The sequence below is a fragment of the Arachis hypogaea genome, chromosome 20 (assembly GCF_003086295.3).
Source record: "Arachis hypogaea cultivar Tifrunner chromosome 20, arahy.Tifrunner.gnm2.J5K5, whole genome shotgun sequence".
Classification (NCBI taxonomy): Eukaryota; Viridiplantae; Streptophyta; class Magnoliopsida; order Fabales; family Fabaceae; genus Arachis; species Arachis hypogaea.
In genome coordinates this window covers 14706655-14732612 of record NC_092055.1, presented here as the reverse complement: position 1 = coordinate 14732612, position 25958 = coordinate 14706655, and the positions used below count along the sequence as shown (strand labels likewise).

The following is a 25958-nucleotide window of genomic DNA, read 5'->3' as shown; positions in this document are numbered from 1 at the left end:
TGAGGCAACAGTGTTATTATCATAATTGAGTTACACTTGTTTAGATAGTGGATTGTCACTTCAATACAATCGTGAATTAAACTCTTAGGAAAGGAATTTAATCAATTTATGGTAATTACAGTGCCTCAAGTTTTTTCTTACAAAATTGTTAAGGCTAATGATATTTTTGTTGAATTTGATTGAGAAATTGGATTGATATTCTATTAATTGTTAATGCGGGATGAAGTAAGGATAAAGATTTTTTTTGTTTGGTGTAAGTAAGAATAAAGATTAAGAATGTATTTAGAAAGCATAAAATTAAAATTTTCTTGCGAATTAAATTCTTTTTCTTGCTTTTAAAACATAAAAATTACATGAATTTAAACTCTTTTGAGAATTTTAATTCTCATCTTCAAACCCAAAATAAATCACAAATCCAACCTAATGAAATTTGAATTTAAAGTTAAAATATCTAAACTAACTCTAACATAATTTGATTTTTCAAATATTTTCATTTCTCTTTTATTTTCTCCCTTCCCTCAATATGAGAGTAACATAATAATATTACATATATTTTAACCATTCCTTTTCCATTTAATTCTTTGTATTTCAAATTTAAGAAATGGGGTGAGAATTGAATTGCAAATCAATTCTTTTTAGAATTTAATTCAATTCCATTTCATTAAAGTTTTCAAACACACTCTAAATACAAATTCTGAAACTAAACAGCATTGGCAATAGCCACCAAAGGGTTCAAGAGGGCCGATCATATGAATGTTAGTACAACTAAGGAATTCATTTGCCCATGGCAGCAAATCTCTCTTAAGTCTCTAGACTAAGAAAATCACTAGCAAAAATAGAATTTTTTTACCACAACAATCATCTTGGAAAGACATGAGCATGAGCAAACAACTCAGAACATATGCTTAATCCTGTAGTGCCATTTTCTCACTTTCTTCTCTAGTCCGCATTCTACAAAACATTTTCAAGTAGCATTCAGAAAATGCAGCATGAAAAGAGTAGGACCTCCACAACTCAAACCGCCACAAATTAGAGCCTCTGAATGGATGAACAATTCTAATTATTGACATAAAGATTCACATCAATTGTATTCCCCATTTAAAAAAGCACAATCATTTGTTCTTTGTACACAACCACACCACATAACCATTGCACTGCACATTAACTAGGAAAAGATTAACACATAGCACGCCCAAGTCAAATAAGAATCTAAGATATACTGTAAAAAGTCAAAAAATGTCTCAGAATCAGAATTTACAGTGATAGTGAATAATGCAAAGTATATAGTTCATTCACAGTCACAGTTAAAAAGAACAACAATTAGGAATACTGAAATTCAACATCGAAAGGAGCTAGATTTCGTTTGAAGCAGAACCTCTAACACCAAAAATCACATAAATTCTTAATCTTTTTTCGAGCTTACGGTGTCAGAAGACAATGCGAAACTGCAGTGCGTTGAATTCAACGGTGGAGAGGAACTCTATCCCTACAGTATTTTCACTACAGTATCATCAGCCAAGGCAAAATTCCTGGGTCAACAATCAGCTCAATCTCATCCTACCCAAAAGCTTCCTCTGCAGCATAACCATACATATTTTTAGCACTCCGGTTCCTGCAAAATCATTGCAAATCAAATCCAAGTGAGTGAATGAGCAGAAAAAACTCTAAATGTAGGTCCCTCACTCCCCACAATTTATGCAATCAACAAGACAAGGATAGAACATATCAAAACCAACATGCACATCCATTTTTAGCTAATACGGGTTGCGTTGCGTAGATGAGCAGACGAGAGAGACAACAGAGGGAGAGGAAGAGAAAAGGCATCCATGAATTGAAAAGGCATAATGATTAACTAACCTCCAAACGTTGAGGCAGCGTCTTGCACGGCAGCGGCGGCGGAAGCAGGTTGCGGCGTCGTCTAAGGCATGTTGCGGCAGTGAGGATTGGCGAACGAGAGATACAGCAGAGGAAGAGGACGAGAGAACGGCGGTGATTGAAATTGAATGAAAAACCCTAGCAAACATGCTTCTCTTCTCTGAATCTGAAATTAAAAGAAAAAGAAGAAAAAGTGTTAAAGACAAAAATTAGAGGGGTCAATATTTAATTATTAATTTTTAAAAAAAAAAAGAATATATTTTATAATTATTTTAAGAGGAGTGCTAGGGAGCCAGCAACTTTCATGTTTTGTAACCATCAATTGGCCATCAATAGTATTTTTAATGGTGGGAGATTACATCCAATGGTAAGAGATTACTCACTTTTCTTTTGATGGTTAAGTGCTGGCCACAAAATACAAAAGTTACTGCTCTCTAAATTTTTTTTTATTTTAATAATGGTTAATTATATTCCTACATAAAAGTAGGAGTAAGGAATACATGACCTATAACTTTATACACTGTATTCAATTCATTGACTACTTTATTACTATTCATTCTCTCGCTCTCAAATTAATTTCTCCAACTTGTATATTTACATTTAGGGAAATTATAAGGTACAGATGCAAGTGTTTAAAGATTTACAGATATTCCCATTAGAAGAAGACAGTGACAACACGTGTCCATGAGCCATGAGAGTGAGAGCAGCGTGGAATTGTGCAGAAAAAAGTTTGTACAGAACCTACCAGAGAGTCGAGCTTCCTATGCTAGAACGGTATATGGCTCCGTTTGGTTTTAATTTTTTTTGGACAATGCCCAAATGGATATTTGGACCACTGAATGCCTTTGCCTTTGCAATGAATGGGCCCGAGAATAAAAAAGTAATCAAATGAAGGCCTTGGGTGATGTATCCGGTTTTATGGGCAGGAAAAAAGATGCTCTATGAAGGATATATAGTTGAAGAGCTTATGACCAAATGGACCAAAATATGTATATATATGAGGCAAAAAAAATATTATTAATTTAATATGATAAATGTGATTTAACAAATATTTAATATGTGATTAGACACGGTTGTATTAATAATAGAGGTATGACCAGTCTATATTGTCAAAAAATTGCAATGAAAAACTCTTTTAAAGATAATATATTTTAGAGTTTAGAATTTAGAGTTTGAATTTTAAGATTTAAGGTCTAGAGAACAGAGGTTAAGGTTGGGGTTCAGGGTTTAGAAACATAAATTATTTTAATATTTTTATATACTACTTTTTGTTCCGCAATCTAAATTTTTTTATGCAAACCTCACTGATTGTCGCTATAATTACTGAATGCAAAATCCTTAGTCCAATATGTTGTGTTTCTGTTGGGAATAAGGAGTATGACCACAATCCAATCAATCATGTGTCAAATAATTTGTTATTATTATTATATTAAAATGTTAATATAATAAGGTCCTTGATTAAATTTAGAGATTTATCATTGTGATAGTGATCATAATATTGAGAGATAAATCTTTTATAATTTAATTTAAATTATTCTTGGTCATAAGATTATTAAAAAGGACATTAATAATTCGGAAAGATCAATATATATATAATAGTCTTCATTGGATGAAGATTAATAGATCTCATTTATTAAATTATATATATAGATGGTGCATATAGAGATATAACCATTGAACTGACTCACTTTGAGAATTCCTAATGGTTATAATTACCGTATATTTGTCAATAGGATATTCTCAAGATGAACATAGTAATAGAGTTTCCTTTGACCTGCGACTGTCATAGTAATTAACAATGTATTTATTATACTTTGATTCCGGACACCTAATACCCTAGGGTGCTAGTTGAATGGATATTGGGTATAATTTAAGTACTTGTAGAATTAATGATTAGTCAATAAGGAATCTGTCAACTCTCGATAAAGAGTTTGAGCTCTATGATTATAATGACTGAGATGAATAAAACCTTGGCCAAGGGGATTGAATGAATAAAGGAATGAGTTTCTTAAGTCATTCACAGTTCATTATAATAATGGTAACAAGTTAGAGTTTCACAATTAAACCATACTCTAAGGGTTAACCAAGAGCTGGAAAGATGGAAGAAATTATACTTTGTTCTTCTAAGGTTCTTAGTAAAAATATATTACTTCATACTATCGGGTTGTTGAGGAGTGTTGCTAGACGCCAACCTTGATTAGTAAATTTAGTATGACTAATTTACTACCCGCTTAGTATTGAACCTATGGGGTCACACACTAACGAGTGTTTTAATCTTTGCTGTAGAATTATTTAATTATTATTTTGATTTGATCAAACAAATAATTATATTAATTTAAATGGAATATTATTATATTCTTTGCTAGCACCAAAAATATAATAATAGTATGATAATTGAGAATATTATATGAGATTTGAGAATAATTAGTTATTCTATTTCTAAACTTGAATTCTAAATTTGGATGAGATCCTAACTAATTCTGTTTTAAATTGAATTATGATATGATTCATAAATTTGAAAGATTCAAGTTTAAAATAACAAGATATGATTTAAATTTGAATTGAGAATCAAATTTAAAATCAGTAACAAATCTCATACTATATATATGTATGCCAAGAGTAGAGGAAGGGAACAGAGAAGAGAATAAAAAACAAGGGTTTTTATTCATTTACCTCTACACACATAAACGTATGTGAGTCTGATTCTTGGAGAAGAATTTTATGGCGTGCAAAGAGTTGCAAGAGGTTTCTCAATTTAGATCAGATGTCCATTAATCAAGGAGTTGACAACAAAGGTTGGTCTCGGTGTGGATACGCATAGCGCCTTTGTACCATCGAAGGAGAAAGTGATTTTTACTAAAGTGTCTAAAGGTATTTAGATCTGATCTATATATTAAATTATTGGAATAAAATTTAAGCACAAAATAGATCTTTAGGATTACTTTCTTTTCTTCCGCTGTGTGTTATGAACACATGGTAATCCTTCAGTTTCGGTGTCTTATTTTTTTTCTAAATTTTACTGTTAATTAAAAGAAGGTAAAAGAAAAAGTTAACTTGGTTAGAGTGGATGTGGATATGCCTCAGATGTGAAAATAGAATTGTTGATGCGTAGAGTAAAATAAGAAAACAGTTGGTCTTCAGTGTATTCTGAGTGAAAGTTATGAAACAGTGGAAGAAATAAGGACGAGACAAAATGAAGATGAGATTTATGAATAATGCAAATGAGTTGTTAATTCGTTGTGTTGAAATTAAATCGTCACACTAAACCATAACATTATAACCGTAAACACGAAAGCGTAAACGCTGAACCCTGAACTTGAGCCAAGAAACATGAACCATGAGTCCTGAACCCCAAATCTGAAAGACCCAAGGAACGAACATCATAACCTTAATCCACAAAACACAATTCGTATACTGTGAGAGATTAAACGATATAGACAAATTTCTATAAGACAAATTCTGAATCGTAAAAAGTCAGTTGATTTGGTTATTCCTTTTTGGGATAGTACATGACAAGATTAATTCTGGAACCTGAACCCTGCAAGCCGAACCCGAAAACTCGCAACCGTAAAAATGATGAACCATGGTCCAGGAGCCGGAGAACCAAATTCCGTAAACACTATACCTGGAATTGTTAATCGCAGACTTCGCAGTTGATGTGTTTATCTCTTTTGGTGGAAGGACATCGTAACAATGTACGCTGAACTGTGAACCTTGAACCATGGAGGATGAGATGTGAATGTTGAATCCGAATTTGTAAATCGGAATTCGTATTCCAAATTTTCAGGGGCTATTTTGATTATAAATAATTTTTTTACATATCAACTGACACGTGGCATGCTAGGTGTCACTGACTTGACACGTCAACCAATCATCTTATGACACGTGGCATTAATCTACCACGTCATCATCTAACTAACGGAATGAGCAATTTGACTTACGTTTTATCTTTTAATGACTAATATGACTAAAAAAATCATTTGAAGACTAATTTAAAGAAGGTGGGTACTCCAATGAAGATTTTATAATTGTCTTCATGTGAAATTTTTTTTTTGACCCTTGAATGATGAATTGTAGGGTTAGATTTTGATATGATATAAAAGTGTTGCTTTTATTTAAAGTGTGGCCAAATAAATAAATTACATTTTTATACAAAGCATCTCCATAAAAAGATATTTTTAGTATCTTCATTTGAGTAGTTTCTTTAAAGAATGAGTGGTCTTTTAAAGACGAATTTGACTATTAATCTATTCTTTTTTCCTTCCAAATAAAAATATTCTTTTTTCATATAATAATAACATTTATTGTTATTTATCAATTCTTTTATTTTAATTTCTCACATTTATTAAAAATTCCTTTTTAATATTTTAGGTATTAATTATTGTTATTTAATTAACTTATTTTAGGTATTTAATTATTAAAATTTGAAGTATTAATTATATCCTGATTACAGTATTAAGACTTTGAACATGATCTCAATTCAAATTTTAGGTATTTAATTATTAAAATATTAAATATTAATTATATTTTGTTTACAGTGTTAAGACTTTAGACATAATTTTAATTTAATTTTGGACAATATTAAGAACAAATATATAATATGATATTAAATTAGGAGAGCATATTTTAATTTTACATAAAATAATATAATAGATATAGTGATATTAAGTTATTAAGGTTAATAATCAAAAGAAATACTAATGCAAAGACATAATTTATCCACAACATCTGAGGTTGCTGCATTAATAGTTAGAGATATTTGACGAGAACATATTTAATAGGGATATAATAATTGAGACAAAGTCAAGAATGTTACAGACAATATATTAAAAATATTAGACAAAAAACAAAAGGGTCACTTTAGGGTACAGATTGCAAATATACATATATGTATGGTTTACCGACACGTGTTGTGGATGTGTGGTGTCAGGGAGCAAGTTGACAGCAATATTACATCTGCAAAACTTGATAGAGGCTCGGCTTAGGCGGCTTTTCTTTCTGTGTAACAGAATTTTTTTGGGTCGTTTCTATCCAGCTATTTGTTGGGCTCTTTGAGCTTGCTTATAAGATTGTATGGTAAGGGTTAATTTGTGTTGGAGCAAGAGGAAGTGCTTGAAATAGCTGCTGTTAGAACATTGTTCATGCAGCCGAGGCTTGGTGCTAGTGGTAGGATCTGCTGCCTCGCAAGTAGCTGCACCCGGGTTCAAGTCCTATGAGAGAAAAAATGAACCCTTAAATGAACTCATGTAGTGTGTGTGAGTGTGGAATACATGAGTAATGCCTAGAATTAGAGGCTGTCTAATCCATCTGACCAAAAAAAAAAGAACATTATGCACACTTAGTTATTTTTTCATTTCAACTAGGCATTTTTCAAATGTAATCTTTTTCCAACTTATTTTTAAATAAATTAAAAAATAATTGCAACAAAACATACATAATTTAATGGTTCATGCATTATCTTTTCGATATTTATATTCAAAAAATCTAAAATCTTGTTTGTCTAAAACTAAATTCAATATTTAGAGTAACAACCCAAACAAATTTCGAATTACAAAAACATCATAATCAAATCTTAAATAAACTAAACTCTAAATTCAAACAAATACCAAATTACAAACACAACATTAAAATTGACCTTAAATAAACCTAAATTCTATATTTTAAACTTTAAATCATAAATTCTAAACCTTAAATTTAATAAACTCAAAATTCTAAACCTTAAATACTAAACATTAAATACTAAATCCTAAGTCATGTACTATAAATGCTAAATCTTAAAATCCTAAATAGAAACAACTTACTATAAAGTGTGATACAATTTATTCTCTAAAATAAATCTAAATAACTTGTGAGAGTAGATGTGCCATTTTTAATAGGTGTTTGCTACGGTACGATGATAAATTCATATGTACCGATACGTTTAAAATATGGACAAATAACAATAAAACAAGTGGAATTTATTTTTTACGTCATCATTTAATTTTTCTTTTTTAAATATATAATATATCACCACTTTTACTAAAATACTCTTTTAATTAAATAAAAATAAAAAATAAATTTTATTTAATTTTAATAAAAAGACTTAAACATCATTCCTTTATTTGATTAAATAAAAATATCCTTTTAAATTAATTAAATTTTAAAATTTAATTAATCTTAATTTTATAATTTTAAATAATTGAAACAACAAAATAAAAACATATTAAAAAAATAAAAAATTAAAATTATTCTTTATGTAGGTTAGAAACCTTCATCGTTCACGCCTCTAAAAGTTTCGATCTTCTTCATCTTTTTCTCTCCTCTTCCTATCCTCTCTCTCTGCTCCTGGATCTCTCTTATCTGTCTCTGCGTCACGCCATTGTTTTGCTGGGATGCCCTAGTCAATTACCCAACCCAGCAACCTTAGCTCCACACACCGGCTAAACGCGAACCAATCCCTCCCATCACCCTCGAGCTCCTTCTTCCTCTCTCCGTCATCGATCTCACTCTCTCACCTCCGTCCATCTTCCGCCGCCGTCGCCGAAACGAGCTTCGAAGCCACCGTTGGTATCGCGCAGCTCTGTTCCACCATCGTGCAGCTACTGTTTCAGCTTTGAAAGCACCGTCGCGCAGCTCGGTTCCATTCACCGTCTCCTGCACTCCCACCGGCACCGAACAACAACAGCTCGACTTCCAAGATCCCCCTCCTTCTTCCGCCGTAGATTGCGTCGGCACCGGCCAAGACATCGAGTGCGTTGCACCCTTTGCCAATGAAGAACAGGGACAAAACGGCGCCGTATCGTTATCTTCGGAGAACAATAAGGAACAAGGTATCAGTCTGTAATCAAAATGAACTAGTAACAATTTCCCTAACTAACTAATAACTAACTGTAAGTCTGTAACTGTCAGTAACGGACCACACTACTAACTAATAACTGTCAACAACAAAAGAAATCTGTTTAACTAAAGTTATCTTGTGTGTGGATTGAAGAAGGTGAATCATTGAAGTGCCTTGCGGAAGGGCTTTGGGAATTGATAGTGCTGGTATCACCGTTCTTCTTCTGGGGAACTGCAATGGTGGCTATGAAGGAGGTGATTCCAAGGACAGGCCCGTTCTTTGTGTCAGCCTTCCGGCTAATACCTGCCGGGTTCCTCCTCATCGGGTTCGCTGCTTCAAGGGGAAGACAGTTCCCTTCGGGACTCAATGCCTGGCTCTCAATCTCTCTCTTTGCATTAGTTGATGCAGCTTGCTTTCAGGTCTGTTCATATCTTATGCTCTCAAAAGTTATGAAATTTTCCATGGCAGTATATTTGTTACTTCGTTAGTTTGTTTGTTTAGAATGAAGGGGAATTGAAAGCAATGCTAATTGATTGGAATGCTTTAAGAATTGGCATATTGCATGCTTTGATTCCAAACTCATTCAGTATTGAAATTCAACTCATGATCATCCTTTTGTCTCTGTTCTAAGTCTTCTTCTCACCTTTGTGCCTATCTATATAAATACTGAAAACCTCATTAACTCATTCCAACTTGCCCAAAGCATTTAAAGCAATACACATTTTCTTCTTCTCTTTTTTGTTTCCTTTCATCCCACCCAATTTTGTTTCCTCATTCTTGGGTTCATAGTTAACCATGAAGTTCATAGGGTCAGTGTTAGCGATGACTTTTGCTCTGGTTTTAGCCTCAACCTCAGCATCAGATCCTGATGCTCTTCAAGACCTCTGTGTTGCAGACACTGCATCTGGTATATCTTATATTTCACTATCTATCTCTTCTCCTTTGATGTTTCTATTCTCTTGTGATATGTGTGTCTGGAACAACAACAACATAATAATCATTATATTTGATCCTTTGGTTTTCTTTCAATTAACTCCAACTAACTCACTATTAGGCCTACCAACTACTTTAATATTGCTTCCTTTTTCATAATATGGTGCACCCACTTGCATATGACTACTAATTAAGGTTTCTTTGTTAACACAACATAAAAAGTTCATTTTTTTTAAGTAGATTAAACATATCCCAGATCTCAAAAATCATTGGCTGGTTGACATGGGTAGTGTGTGATTGAAAAAACAGGTGTTAAGGTGAATGGATTCACGTGTAAAGACGCTGCAAAAGTGAATGCATCTGATTTCTCATCAAACATATTAGCAAAACCAGGTGTGGCAGCAAACACAACCTTCGGTTCCATTGTAACAGGAGCCAACGTTGAAAAGATCCCAGGATTGAACACACTTGGTGTGTCTCTGTCACGCATTGACTATGCCCCAGGTGGACTCAACCCACCCCACACACACCCACGTGCCACTGAGATTGTGTTTGTTCTTGAAGGTCAACTTGATGTTGGGTTCATAACAACATCCAATGTTCTCATATCAAAGACCATCTACAAGGGTGAGATCTTTGTCTTCCCAAAAGGGTTGGTTCATTTCCAGAAGAACAATGCCAATGAACCTGCTGCAGTTATTTCAGCCTTCAACAGCCAATTGCCTGGAACACAGTCTATTCCTCTGACTTTGTTTGCTGCCACCCCACCGGTCCCGGATAACGTGTTGACCAAGGCATTCCAGGTTGGTACCAAGGAGATTGAGAAAATCAAGTCTAGGCTTGCTCCCAAGAAGTAATTGTTATAGTAGGAATGATATATACTTGATTGGTATATGTATGCTTTAATAATGTCTCTGTTGTTTTTGTGTATTTGTCTCTCTCATTCAATCTCTCTTTGTTGCCTCACAATTCATCATGTATGTTTGGAAAACTCATAAAAGCAAATAATGGGACATATTCATTTCTTTTATAATTGGAATTTGAAAGGTGCTATCAGCATGCTTTGTTCTTTTTGTTAATCACAATGTGTGTGTGTGTGTGGTGTATTATTCAGTGTTGACTTACTAGTTCTCAACAGTGCTACTCCTTGTTGCTTATCTATCAGTGCCTTATAATAACAAGAATATTAAAGTTATTGCCTCCTATGCCTCATCTTACTCTCTTTCCCTTTCTTCTATAACCTTCCAATTAATCTCATTGAATTTGAACCATGGTGGTATTAAAATAATGTATAATAATATTAATAATTACACTTCCTATCATATTGGTGTGGATAGATGGAAACAAATAACCCAACCCCATCTTCCGTGTCTTATCTCCCAATATTTAGCAGCACAAAGAAATGTAGCTAGTATGGTCAAAATAGTAGAAAAAACCTGCCTTGATTATTAGAAATTATCATCGTGGCACCATGTAACCCGCTAAGGTCATAGATACTACAATACAAATAACTATTTTTTATTTATTCACACTAATCAAAACTAGTTATACAGATTGATTAATTATCATATCCTAATATATAATATAGTTTTATAAAGTTGCTGCAAATAAAAAGCCATACAGCCAAAGCGGAAGGTGGAATTTCTTTGTCAGTGTCCTAAAGATTGATTCGTAATAGCTTTGTTCCTCCAATTATATTTAAAAGCAAGGGAGTTGGTAACTAAAGTATGGGCCAATGTTAATTATATGCTACTCAATAGAGGCATAAACTGGCCGTACACATATTCTTCCGGCTATATGAAATGGTGAATTCACAAAATAAACTAACTAATGGTTAGTGATGTTGGGCCACTAACCCAAATTCATCTGTGTATATTCCCCTGGGGCAAAACATCTTAATTTGAGTAGATTTTCGTCTAAGCTAAGCATGTGAAGACGGGATAAGTGGATAACAGCAATTTCAGAGACTTGTTTAATGTTTGATTACTAAAAATGCTTCTTAAATAATCTAAAATTGCAGGAAGAGTAAGTAATATAAATATATAATAGTTTATGTGAATAGCTGAATAACGTGAAGATTCATACATATATACACCGTACCGTACAAGGAGTTACAGAAGCGTTAAGACTTGAGACTATGTTACTCTTACTCTTAAGCTATGATGTACGGACACTGACACGGATATGGGACACGACACGACACGGGACACGCCGACACGCAAATTTTAAAATCTTACATGACACGGGGACACGTATACATATAAAATATACAGTATTTTTTAGATAAACCGTAATGATATATTAATATTTTATTGATATTAAAATATAAATTAATTTTTTAAATTATTTTTAATGTCTTATTTTAATTATATCAAGTATTTAAAATATTTTTTGTTTTAATAAATAACAATATATATTATATCTAAATTTATTTTAAAAATATATATTAAGAATAAGATCGGACACGCTGACACGTGATGGTATTTAGGTGTGTCCAAGTGTGTCCGGAGAAAATTTTTTTATTTTTTATTGAGACACGGTTTGGACACAGCAGACACGCGTGTCGGACGAGTGTCCGTGAGTGTCGTGTCCGAAATGTGTCCGACACGCAGACACGGCAACTCAGCAAAGTGTCCGTGCTTCATAGCTCTTAAGGTATGTTGTACAAGAAAAGTGATTTCTTGCACACTTGCTTTTCTGATGCACAAAAACTGATAGTATTTCTTTATTTCCTATAACTTTAAGCAATCAATTTTTGGGAAGCAGCCAGTTCAACTGTTAAGATGAAAGATGATTAGCCAGCTTCTCTCAGATACCGCACGTCTCCATTCATGAGCTTCAGCAACTTTCTGCTGATGAGCAGACTAATACCCTCCTCGGATTCTTGTCCGTCTCGTCCGAACATTTGGTTCAGCAATGTTTCCGGAACACCAACACCATCATGTGTTATGCTGCAAAGATAGCAAAAACAATCAGTGAACCACTTAAGTAGTAGTTAGATGATCACATGTGGGAATGTCACAAGTTTCTTGTTCCCATAAAGTTGAGGTACAACAAAGGAATATATAGTATGCATGGAACAATTACCTTATCTCCAAGTAAGCCAAATGAACTGATTTGCCTAATTGATCTTTCGTTAAAGAGGCTGCAACAACAACTTGACCTCTGGTTGGCGTAAAATTGATGCAAATCAATAAGTCAGCCAAGACTTGCTGCAGCCTACGACTATCACCATATCAGCTAGTTTGGAGTTTAATATATGTAAATCTGTGTTGAATGTAATATACACAATTGTAACAATTCAAGCATATGTCCTCCTTAATCATCACCTAGTCCTATTCTGAGTACTATGTATGCTAACTTGTAATAAGGTTCAATGGTGTTCTGCAAAATTTGCTAGAAATCCAAAAGCTTCAAAATTATGTTAGTATAAGTAATCATAGTTGCCATCTTTACACGAAGATTATAAGTGAAAATCGATAGATTGATTTGATATATTTGACTAAATTGTTACGAAAAATAGTCACCCAAAATTTAATCACACAAGAAAGTAGTGAATTGCAAGTTGTACACGCAAAAAGTACTAACATTATAGAACCAAGAGAGATTCAGAAGAATTGAGAGGCAACACATTTCCAAAACTCATTGGCAAGCCACTTCATTGTAGAATTAACTAACAAGTAACAAGAATTATTCAACAATTATAGTTTAAAAAAATTAATACCTAGAACTAAATGCCAGAACAGAGCAGAGCAGATCAGTAGCAAGAAAGGAACAGGGCACGACCGAAGGGCTGACGCGCTGGAACAGAACTGGCACCGTCGAGACAGTGGCTGCGCGACAGAGGCAGAAGGCGAGGCCGGCGACGGTGGCTGGACGTTGAGGAACGGCTACGAGAGATGGATGCTTCGGTGCTTCCTCCAAGCTGCGTTTGAGTTCTCTTCTGTCTTCTCTGCGTTCTTCAGTGTGTTCATTCAGAGAACAGAAAAAGCAATAATCAGAAAAGCATATAGTTCCCTTATGTTCGCGAGAGAACAGAAAAGCAATAATCAGAACTACGTTGGTCTAACATTTCAATTATCACATTATGCCAAGTTAGAACCAAAGTAGATGGCATTGGAAAACATGCTAATAAGAAAGAATAGAAGAACTTTATATATAATAGCAAATCGTGTTCTTTACTTGCAATAGGCTATCGAGTGGTCCTGGGTGAGTGGGTGGTCCTGGCCTGCTGGGTGCGATTTGCGAGTTGCGAGGGACTGAGGGTGGTGGTGGGTGCGACTTGCAAGCGTGGTGCCGACCTGCTGGGCGCTGGGCGCTGTCTGTGTGCTGCAGTGCTGGGCTGCTCTGTCCGCGAGGAGGTCCTGGGTGGGAGCAGTGGAAGGGCTGCGCTGGGAGGAAGGTGGCGGTGGCTGCGAGGTGGTGGGAGGAGGTCTCTCACCGGCGATGGGAGTTGCAGAGAGCGAGGCTGTGAGACCTAGGGAGTAGGGAGAGAGGGGCTAGGGTTCGTTTGGGAGTGGGGCTTGGGGGAATGGCCGAATGGGGGTTACTCGGTTAGGTTTAGGTTTCGTTCATTTTGGGGGAGGGGGGGTTTGTTTTTTTTTTTGTTTTTTACCTGACCGGTTCGGTTCGGTTCGATTGGGGTTTTTATTATCAGAACCGGTTTTTGATTTTCGGTTTTTTCGGTTCAGTTGATCGATTTAGTTCGGTCCGAGTCGGTTTTGTACACTCCTACTGGTTAGGGTTCCTCTAACCAACGGCACCGTTTTGAGCAAATTTTAGAAAATCGGTAGGGTCTCGGTTCGGTTCGACCGACCGATTCTCGACCGGTTCGACAGTCCAATAACGGTTTCTGAATCTTTCGGTTTTGATATATGACCGATTCGTTTTTGTACCGGTTCACGGTTCGACCGACCGGTTTGAACGGGTTTTCAGAATCTTGGTCTGAACTGCTTTTCCCCTCATTCACGAATTGACCGGTTTGACCAGTCAATTCGAACCGTTTTCAGAACTTTGCGTTTTCCCTTATTCCAAAAATCTGGCCAGGTGACGGTTCGGTTTGACCGACCAGTTCTTGGCCGGTTCAACGGTTCAATTGTGGTTTTGGAAATTGGGGGTTTTTAACATTTGTCCGAGTTATTTTTTGTAGCGGTTCATGGTTCAACCGGCCGGTCCGAACCGATTTTCAAAAGATAGATTATAACCATTCTCTCATGTTGTTTTTATTTAAAATGCTTAATATATTTTAGTATCAAATTTTCAATTAAGCTTACAACACAGAAGTGGTTCAAGGAATCAAAATGCTAGAGTAAAAATTAAGCTTCACGTAAATTCAACTAAAATCGAACGAAAGACAGAAACATTAATTTTCAACAAGAGTCCATAAAAAATATAGTGCATAATAATTTTTTAAGTAAAAGAGATCAAACTAACAAGTCTTAGTAGTTAATATAATCTTAACATGACTACATGACAACAATAAATATAAACAAAAGGCCTATTCAAACATCAGCAAAAAGCAAAATTGCCGAAATGGGAAATCTAAATTCAAACTTTTGACTATAGCATAACCGAATATTTATATAAAGACAAAATAAATTATACAATAAAGGCATATAATTATATAAATACTATTTTTTTTATTCCAATAAATTACTATTGTCTAACATCTAACTCAATTTAAAACAAATGAAATTCATATATTAGAATAAAAATCACATAAAAATATCTAAATATACAAGAAATTAGGTGTCTAAATATTAGGTTTTTTAAAAAGTAAATAGAAAAGGTAACAACCCACTTTAAAAAAATAAATATACTATATAATAAATCCTTAAAAAGAGAACCAATTATATGCTAACGTGATTCTTGCATTCATGGTCATGATCATGATCACATTTTCATTTTTGTTAATCTAATGTGGTTAATAAGGGCATGAGGTAAGATAGAACCTGTTCTTGCTGAGATTGGCCGGTGTATAATTGGTCCGCCGGTGAATACTTGTAAGCTCGTCACTCCCCGACGCTCAAGTCAGTAAGTGTTTAAGAGGTATAAGAATAATTCTATGAATATAGAATGTAAGACATGATATGCAACTTATAGAATTTATCATGTTGCTCCCATGAGATTAGATATAGAAGGTTCTTTTTATAGGCATAGAATTGATGAATGATATTCATGTTATGACGGTTTGGTCATTAAGATTGAAATGATGGTCATTAAGTCGGCAATGAAGGTGTCGGTTACAAGCAAAGAATAAATGATAATTAACGCCGAGTTATAACTCGTAATGCACAATAAAGACCAAGTTATAAGGTGACGGATCACAGCCCCCAAGCTTTGTCTGCCGATCATATAATCCAGGCTAAGCTTAGAAAATAAAATGAGTTATAACGCCCAAACCTAGGAGACCAATTTAGTATTTTACCCTTAAATATATTAGGATATTCGTTACTAATGGTATGTGTTTTAAGAATGGCATAAAGATTTAATTCTCATTGGAATAAATAGTGGCTCACGATCCATTATTAGCCAAGTCAGGAAATTAAAAACTCAACCAATGAATGTCACAATTAAAGCTGATAAATGGGTCATTTCAGTTTTACTTCCAAGGATAAATTTGTGTTTAAGTTCTTCACTACAAGACAAATACATAATGAAAACCGGATAGTACAAAGAAACATGGTATTCTATGCTAGTACAATGGAACATGTGATAATTTTCCTATACTATAATCGGTATAATGATAATGGCTGTCCAGTTTGAGTAACTAACTTAATTAAGTTCCTTTTGATAAAATAACTTAAACAATAAATGACTCTGTTAAAAGTAACTTATTTTACTCTGTTAAAAGTAACTTATAAATAAGTTATTTTGTGTTTGGATTTTTAACTCTAAAAGTGCTTATTTTATAGAAATGTGATGAAAAGTAGAAGTATTATAAGAGAAGTAATTTTTTTTAACTTCTCTATAAGCTCCTAAATAGCTTCTTAGAAAGTTGCAATTTGGTTTTGAAAATTGCACCCGACATTAATACTACTTCTTTTTATAAGTCAAAAGTAAAAAAAAGTTAATTTTAAAGTTTTCCAAACGGAAAGTAATAGCAGGACAGCTTTCATTTTCAGTCTGATCTTTTCTTTTTTCCGTGTCCTTTACTCCAAGCACTGCTCGTACTATGTATACTAAAGAGTTTTGCAATTTTTCTCCCTTTTTTTTGGGTTGAGGTTTTGTATTATTGACTATTGTTTCGGTGTAAAGGTTGCACTTTTGTCGTTTCCATTCTTTGTTTCGTTTAAGTTTTCTTCCATGTTTTAATTTTGTTTCTACCACTTTTAAATTTTATATAAGTCATGGTAAAAAAAAAAAGTAAAAAAGAAAGAAAATCTGTTAATAGATAGGATCAAGCTCACATGTGTTAGCATATTTGAATATATAGTATCTTTTAGAGATAATCTATGCATGCAAAAGTTGGAAATAAAAAACTTTCTTACACCTCTTTTTCTGGTCTATATCAACAATGTTCTTTTGCAAAACACTACATATCACACCTAATTTTACAGCAAACAACCATGATTAACCTTACACACTAATTGTATATTTAGCTTCCTCAAGAGCTATCTACACACCATTAGTATTTATTTAGTATTTTCTAGTTGATTGATGCTTACATGCATCCATATCATTATTTATGAGTAATGTTATATCATCAATAAATATTATTATTTTTTGTCAGTATTTAACTAGTAATAATTTAGATTCATATTTATAAAGGTTTTGCAAATAAAAAAATATATAATTTATATTTATATTTATCAAAATTTATATATATGAATTAATAAAATTTGTATTCATATTTTTTTAAATTTGTACACATAAATAAAATTTATTTTTGAAAACAATTTAATATTTGTATTGGTAAAATAATAACCAAAAATACTAAAAATTGTTGTCCCAAATTTTTTGTATACTACAAAAAAAATTTAGAACATGACAATTTTGTAAAAATATATAAACATATAATAGTTTATTGGATAGAATGACTTATTATCACGATCCATCTATTTATTCAACAATAATAATTAATAATGCATATGTTAATTAAAATTCAAGATATCTTGAAGCTTCAAACTAACCTGGTGGAAGAATAAAATTTCTCCGTATTCTAGAGTAATAATACTAATTCAAAGTTATTTTGTAATACATAAAGAAATGAAGAAGATGAATGAAATCGGCTATATACTTGTGTGCTATACATACTACACACATATCATATATTTAATATGGTTAATTGACTAAGATGGAAGGAATAGGATAAAAAGAAAGAGAAAAAAAAAAGAGTAGAAAGTGTAAAATTAAATTAAATGTGTGTAAGCATCAACAATTGTTCATTGTTTGTAGATGTCTAATTAAATTTTATATATAGTATATTTATTTTTTTAAAGTGGGTTGTTACCTTTTCTATTTTAGTATTTTTTAAAAAACCTAATATTTAGACACCTAATTTCTTGTATATTTAGATATTTTTATGTAATTTTTATTCTAATATATGAATTTTTTTTTTTAATTGAGTTAGATGTTAGATAATAGTAATTTATTGGAATAAAAAAATAGTATTTATATAATTATATGCCTTTATTGTATAATTTATTTTGTCTTTATATAAATATTCGGTTATGCTATAGTCAAAAGTTTGAATTTAGATTTTCCATTTCGACAATTTTGCTTTTTGCTGATATTTGAGTAGGCCTATGTGACTTATTATTAGAGAAGTAGAAAATGACATTTACTTGAATTCCAGCTATAGGTTTTCTTTTCTTAGCTAACATGCAAGGACGCTAACATGCAAGGACAGTGAGATTTCTGAAAGCCTCAGGAAATGGAAATGTAGTAAGTAGTGCTTGCTTTATAGTTGTTCAAATTACCAAGAAGTCTGTTTCATTTATGAATTGGTAGCATAGTATTAATAGCTTTTCTATATATCTTGCTTGTGGTGTCCTCCACCCTTCACCCTATTAAACTCATAAGTCATAACAACAACCACACCATCGTCACCACCAAAATCACTCTCACTTCTCTTACTCACCACACTCTCTCCGCCGGTCGTCACTCGTCACTCTATCTCCTCGCCTCTGCTTCCTCCGTGCATGTGCCTCCTCCGTCTGTGTCGTCCCGGCCGCCTTGGCTCCGAGCCGCCGTGCCTCGCCTGAAAACTAAAGAAATCTAACATTAACCGCCTTTCTACAACAAACATTCAATAGCAACACGAATCACTCATAAATCTCTCACAAAACCTTAAATCGAAGCCCTTGTTGTTATGGAGATGACAAGAAAAGACAAGGCTGCAATGAGAACGGAAACCACACAGTCTTCGTGTTCGTCTTCCTCATCCCATCATCTTCCTCGTCAAAAGAGAACCAAACTCCACCATTACGGATCGCATCAACAGGTGATTGTATTCCATCCTCTCTTGCATGCAGCTCTATTTTTTATTAAATGCGTCTTTGGACTTTGGATACCACATACCTGTAACAGTCCAGACCACCCGCTAGCACGATATTGTCCGCTTTGGCACACAAGGCCTCACAGTTTTATTTTTGACGATAGGGATGCTAGCGGGTGGTCTGGGCTGTTACAGATGGTATCAGAGACAGAACCCGGATGATGTACCAGCGAGGGCGCTGGGCTCCCTTAGCGGGATGGATTGTAAGGCCCACATCAGTTGGGGAGGGGAACGAAGCATGCCTTATAAGGGTGTGGATACCTCTCCCTAGCATGACGCGTTTTGACGAGTGAGTGTGGGGAGCTTCGGCTAGCATCCCTATCGTCAAAAGTAAAACCGTGAGGCCTTGTGTGCCAAAGCGGACAATATCGTGCTAGCGGGTGGTCTGGACTGTTACAGATGGTATCAGAGCCAGAACCCGGATCGATGTGCCAGCGAAGGCGCTGGGCTCCCTTAGGGGGATGGATTGTAAAGCCCACATCGGTTGGGGAGGGGAACGAAGCATGCCTTATAAGGGTGTGGATACCTCTCCCTAGCATGACGCGTTTTGACGAGTGAGTGTGGGGGCTTCAGCTAGCATCCTATTGTCAAAGGCAAAACCCTGAGGCCTTGTGTGCCAAAGCGGACAATATCGTGCTAGCGGGTGGTCTGGGCTGTTACAGATGGTATCAGAGCCAGAACCCGGATCGATGTGCCAGCGAGGGCGCTGGGCTCCCTTAGGATCGTGATTTTTATAAGAATCGTGATTTTTAGAAGAAAATAAGAGTTGAAATAGTAAGAGTAATAAAAATCACGATTCTTATAATTTTGTGTGACCATCTATATACAGTAGACCAGACAACTATAATTATCTAACAAAATTAATTTGTATTTATTGCACTCAACTTGAATAAGTAAGAAATTATCTTAGTTTAATTTAGTCTTTAATTCACATGATTTGAATTTAGTTTAATTTATATGATTTGATTTGATTTAATTATTAGTTAAAAATATCTTAGTTACCTATTTTATTCATAGATTTATTATTTTAATGAGTAATAAATTAATCAAATTAATTAATTAGTACACACAATAAATTTGGTTTAATAAGCTAAAAAAAATAGATTAAAAAATACTCACAGAATATTAAAATAAATAAATTAGAAAATACTACCAAATTAAATTGATATAAATTATAATAAATTATATGATATTTAAATATATCAATTAGTTGATACAGTTAGTTTATCGTAATAACTTGTATTTAATGAGTTAAAAGAAATAAATCGAAAAATACCCTCAGAAGCATGTCACCTCAGCTCCATCATTAAATGCAGAAACTCGATTTTTATATAATAGAATAGATAGATTATTATGTACTTACCATCCTGATTAATCTAGAATTTATTATCATTATTATTATCATATTTAATTTATAAAAAAGTAAATTAATAAACACGTTAATGGGCTTGTTTGGGTGAGCTTCTAAAAAAAATCTTTTTTTGAGTTATCTTTTTTTAAAAGATTTTATGGAAAAGTAAAAGTAATTTTATGTTTGGATATCTCATGCAAAAAGATCTTTTTATTTATCAATTATGTTTGAGTATAACAATATAAAAGTAATTTTTTGTTTATTTATTACATGAAAAACATCTTTTTTTTAAGGAAAAAAGATCTTTTAAGAAAAGATGTAAATTTCAGCTTCTCAAAAAATATGTTTTTTTTTTTTTATTTTTTTAGTACTTTTATTTTTATTACTCAAAATTTGCCAAACACACTAAAAAATAAAAAAATATCTCTTTTCACTAAAAAAAATTTTAATAAAATAATAACGTCCAAACAAACACAATGTCTATTAATACATGAGTATATCATAATATATTAGGGTTTAATAATTTAGGGTCTTTATACTGTACAGATGAAAATTTGTACAGATTTACAGAGATTCTATTTTAACTATGGTTTTTTTGACATGTGTCCATCTTTTGTCTTGTAAATGAAAAGTTGGCTCATGGCTTGGCTTTGAAGCCTGGAAATAAAACAAGCCTATTTATTTTAAAATTTGTGTACAGTTCACCTACAATATAGTTCACCTACAAATACATTGATTTTTATACAAGTGTCTCAATAATTGATAGCATTGTTTATTTTATTTTGTTAATCTAAATAACCCAATAATTTTTTTCTTAGTATTTTATAATAATTTTGATCTCACATTTAAATATATATTTGACATTTTTTTTACAGACATATTAGTAAATTCAAAATTTATAATGTTAGAATAAATAAAATTATAATATAACATAATATTTATTATTATAAATACTGATTTGATAAAAATTATTTTAAATTATAATTTATATTATACAAAGTATTAGAATAACTTGAACTATAGATTTTATATTTATAAATCTAAACGAATATAATAAAAAAATTAAAAAATATTAGATGAATAAATTATTTTTATAATCAAATTCAAAAAGTTTTTTTTTTTTTTTATGTGCCTCCTCCTTATTGTTAATATTGTTATTATTATTATCACTCACAAGACTGCCCTTTTCTTATTCACTTTATTTCTTCCTGTTTATGACTTAACAGTCAAACTTTGACCAAACACCACAGGTTATGATTAAAGAAGCCATGCATGATCTGATCGTACCAACAAAAAATGAGATTATGGATAGACCATCCAACGGTTCATTTTTATTTATTATTAAAACATTATTTTCAGCCTAAAATGTAGCAATTAAGTTGAAAAATGATTTTCAACCACCAGGACGAAGATGAAAATGAAACTCCTCAAAGACCACACTAATCTCTCTCATTAAGTTTATTTTCTTTCATTTTTTTAAGTTTTTTTTTAAGTAATATCATATCAGATTATGGAATATTTTAGGGATATTAATGGTTTGATTAATTTAAAAATTAAACCAATTTTTTAGTTAACCAAAAATATAATTTTAGTTAAACAAAAATATAATTTTGGTTAATTAACCAAATTAATTTTACATGATAAAATCAATTATTAATCGATTTGTAAAATTTAAAACCAATTTTTATATAAAAAAAGGTTTTAAATTAAAAAAAAAAACAGTTTTTATATTAAAAATCTGATTTTTACATTAAAAAAATCGATTTTTACACTAAAAAACTGATTTTATTTTAAAAATTGGTTTTTATACCCAAAAATCGGGTTTTACATAAAAATTAATTTTTTTACGTATAAAATCCAAATTTTTACCCTTTTTTTATTTTTATCGATTCAATTTAAAAAAAAATCCATAATTTTTAATTACCCTACATTTATTTCATCATACGTTCGTTGTTGAATTAATTAGTTTATATGAATAGTTAATATGGTTAAAATTCATTTTTCCAAAGCTTTATATATATAATTTATTTCCCGTACCACGTATAAATTGTACTAAGTGATAAAGGTTGGTTTTTAATTTTCTGGTCAACATATTCTCACAACCAAACCAACTGACCTAAGTACAAGTTCCTTGGCTTTTAATTAATGTGTACCGAAAGGCTGTTGCGTTTAGTTGGTTGCAGTAGTTGCAACAGCAGGTTTTACTAAACAGCAGGTTTTTGAACGATTAATTTTTTTTTTAAGATATATTTTGAATTTGAATTTGAATAAAATTTTCACAGCCAAAATCTTCCCCCTCTCCAACTCCCCAAGACACATGACATCTTCTGCATCTTTTTTTGTTTGGCATTTAGCAACGAGGTAGCAATTATTACCACCAACCCACATCTCACCTACTCCTCTTCTCTATCTTGGGTCCCGATACAAATTTACATCTGTGGGGTGAAAACTGAGAAGAAACTCAGACTTGAACTAATCAAAAATTTAGAGAGAAAGGTGAACTATCCTTTTTATCATTTTTTCTTTTCCTTTCTTAAAAAATTTTAAGAAACGTTGTGTTTTTCTTTATTTGTTTTATTTTATTTTTTCTAATTTAACATCAGTGTGTTCTAAACTTCTGATGTAAAGGACAATGTTTTGAGAAAAAATTTTCAATTTTATGATGCATGAGTTCTCATTAACGAAACCATAGACAACTCTTATACATTAATTGCTAAGGAGAGGACTTGACTAATTCCTCACAATATATGGAAATACATTCACTTCTGTTTCTTTATTTTTTATGATTTATTTTGACCTGATAAGCTAATAAGTAATGTTTCTGAGTTCTACATGGAACATTACTTATTAGCTTATCAGGTCAAAATAAATCATAAAAAATAAAGAAACGGAAGTGAATGCATTTCCATATATTGTGAGGAATTAGTCAAGTCCTCTCCTTAGCAATTAATGTATAAGAGTTGTCTATGGTTTCGTTAATGAGAACTCATGCATCATGAAATTGAAAATTTTTTCTCAAAACATTGTCCTTTACATCAGAAGTTTAGAACACACTGATGTTAAATTAGAAAAAATAAAATAAAACAAATAAAGAAAAACACAACGTTTCTTAAAATTTTTTAAGAAAGGAAAAGAAAAAATGATAAAAAGGATAGTTCACCTTTCTCTCTAAATTTTTGATTAGTTCAAGTCTGAGTTTCTTCTCAGTTTTCACCCCACAGATGTAAATTTGTATCGGGACCCAAGATAGAGAAGAGGAGTAGGTGAGATGTGGGTTGGTGGTAATAATTGCTACCTCATTGCTAAATGCCAAACAAAAAAAGATGCAGAAGATGTCATGTGTCTTGGGGAGTTGGAGAGGGGGAAGATTTTGGCTGTGAAAATTTTATTCAAATTCAAATTCAAAATATATCTTAAAAAAAAATTTAATCGTTCAAAAACCTGCTGTTTAGTAAAACCTGCTGTTGCAACTACTGCAACCAACTAAACGCAACAGCCTTTCGGTACACATTAATTAAAAGCCAAGGAACTTGTACTTAGGTCAGTTGGTTTGGTTGTGAGAATATGTTGACCAGAAAATTAAAAACCAACCTTTATCACTTAGTGCAATTTATACGTGGTACGGGAAATAAATTATATATATAAAGCTTTGGAAAAATGAATTTTAACCATATTAACTATTCATATAAACTAAGAGTTAATAGTCAATTTCGTCCCTGAAAGTGTCCTCGATCTCCATTTTCGTCCCCGAAAGTCAAAATTAATCAAAAACGTCCTCGAAAGATACCCGTGTTGATCACGTTCGTCCTTCCGTCTTCTGGGTTGATGAGATGGCAAACGGCCGCTTACGTGGCACGTTAACTGCCAAGCTGGCCAACGCCAGGGTGTAGGATGTTGTTGCTGACAAGATAAGTTATGGTTAAGCCATCAAATTAGTCCTTCGAGTTTATAAACCCTAATCCCAAAACGAACGATAAATACTTCGAGGTGATCACTTTCGGTGGCAGTAGAGGTAACTAGGAGACGTAATCCCTGGCTGGCTGCGTCGATGGAGAGAGGAGATGGTGGTTGTGGTGGCGGTTTGTCACATGCATCGCACGACAGTCATGGATCGAGTGTTTCGATGCGAAGGAGGAGGGTGAATGCTCATGATGGATCATGTTTCTGTGGGCTGAAGACTGTGATTAAGAAATCTGGGACAGCGGAGAACCCGAATAGATTGTTCCATGCAAGTCCAAGGTACCGGGTGAGTGATGGTAAAGGAAGTTAAAGCTTTTTCATGTTCTTATCCTCTGTTGGGTGTTCTCTGATTTTTTGGTTTACTCCCATATGAAATTGCAGAAGGGCAGTCACTGCAATTATTTTAAGTGGGTTGATGATGATGAATTTGAAGTAGTGGGTGTGTGTGGTACAAAGAAAGATGCAGGAGCTGATATGGAGGTTGAAGGTGAGTATGATGAATGGCGGGTGAAGGTGGCATGGAAGTTGGGCACTGTGGAAGCTGAAGTTAGAGCTTTGAAACTGCTAATGATTTTGCTGTTTGTAGTAGTTGTGATAATTTGTTGTTTCTTATGTAATTCTAAATGAATAGATTATGCTGTATGAACATGTAATGATGTATTGAAATTGTTGATTTGAATGAGAGTAGTTATTTGAAGTTGGAAGCAATTTCCTGTCAACTGTGGATAATTTTATAAACTGTGGAACTAATTCTGTGTTTACATGAATTATGTTGAGGCATAAACAAAATGAAGATAATAAGTAAGCTTAATAGTAACTTGTCATTGATGGCTAATTGTCACATTGTCTTAATACATAAATAGCATAACAAAGTCATAAGATTGTTAGCTGACAAAATACATTGTCTATAGACTAAATTACCACACACAAAACAAAAGCAACAAACAGAATGTTATTTCATACACAAAATGAGTTAACAAGTAGACATTCCTAACAACTCAAACTTTATCATCATTCTTCCTTGGAGCCTTGAAGACTGGAGTAGGCACAAAGGTCATGAATTTTTCCAGCCGCTTAGCAGTTCCGGAGCTTGTCCCTTTAATGGTCTCAACAGAAACAGCCACAGATCTAGTTGCAATATGCTTTGGGGAGGAAATTGACCTTGCTTTTCTTTTGATCACTTGCAACTTAGGTGGCCTACCAATCAATTGATCCTGTATGATTTAGTAGCAACTGAGATTCTTACATGATTAGGCTACATCCAAATTTTTTTAGGAGTGATGATATATGATACTACCTTAAGGGGCTCCTGGGTTGGTGGGATGCACTCCGAGTCACTGCTGTCACTCTCTGAGTCAGCCTGAGTGGGTGATGGAAGTGAAGGCATAGGTGCCTCAGCTTGTGTACCAATGTCAGTATCAGTAGGAGAAGGGTTTACTTGGGGTTCAGAACCTTGTGGAGCAGGGGTAACAACTGCCAATTGTAGCTGCATCTGCTTTGCATGTTCCTCAGCATCCACAGCC

The 25958-nt window shown here is 33.1% G+C and overlaps 2 protein-coding genes across 3 annotated transcripts; one reads left to right on the top strand and one right to left on the bottom strand.

Moving 5' to 3' along the window:
• Window positions 1–8108: 8108 nt before the first annotated feature.
• LOC112782545 (rhicadhesin receptor) lies at window positions 8109–10658 on the top strand. Of its 2 annotated transcripts, none has more exons than XM_072230644.1 (3): window positions 8109–8684; window positions 8846–9599; window positions 9935–10658. In XM_072230644.1, exons 2-3 carry the CDS (start codon window positions 9488–9490, stop codon window positions 10480–10482), a joined length of 660 nt encoding a protein of 219 aa, XP_072086745.1. In that variant the 5' UTR covers window positions 8109–8684; window positions 8846–9487; the 3' UTR covers window positions 10483–10658. The 2 variants fall into 2 exon arrangements, with proteins under 2 accessions (XP_072086745.1, XP_025680770.1); XM_025824985.3 differs by having other exon boundaries at window positions 8137–8684; window positions 8849–9599.
• A 997-nt stretch (window positions 10659–11655) lies between these two features.
• Window positions 11656–17302, bottom strand: LOC112782546 (uncharacterized). The gene is made up of 5 exons (XM_072230946.1): window positions 17293–17302; window positions 17108–17172; window positions 13350–13690; window positions 12713–12790; window positions 11656–12576 (listed from the first exon to the last, which is right to left on the bottom strand). The coding sequence occupies exons 1-5, from the start codon at window positions 17300–17302 to the stop codon at window positions 12420–12422; spliced, it is 651 nt and encodes a 216-aa protein (XP_072087047.1). The 3' UTR covers window positions 11656–12419.
• Between the last annotated feature and the right edge of the window lie 8656 nt (window positions 17303–25958).

Excerpts from the sequence above, each read along its gene's own strand:
- LOC112782545 (XM_072230644.1), top strand. The coding sequence starts at position 9,488 with ATGAAGTTCATAGGGTCAGTGTTAGCGATGACTTTTGCTCTGGTTTTA. Across the intron at positions 9,600-9,934 it reads TGTTGCAGACACTGCATCTG|GTGTTAAGGTGAATGGATTC; the intron begins GTATATCTTATA and ends TTGAAAAAACAG.
- LOC112782546 (XM_072230946.1), bottom strand. Across the intron at positions 13,691-17,107 it reads AGAAAAAGAGGTGTAAGAAA|ACCAACGTAGTTCTGATTAT; the intron begins GTTTTTTATTTC and ends TTGAAATGTTAG. Across the intron at positions 12,577-12,712 it reads TTGGCTTACTTGGAGATAAG|CATAACACATGATGGTGTTG; the intron begins GTAATTGTTCCA and ends CTATCTTTGCAG.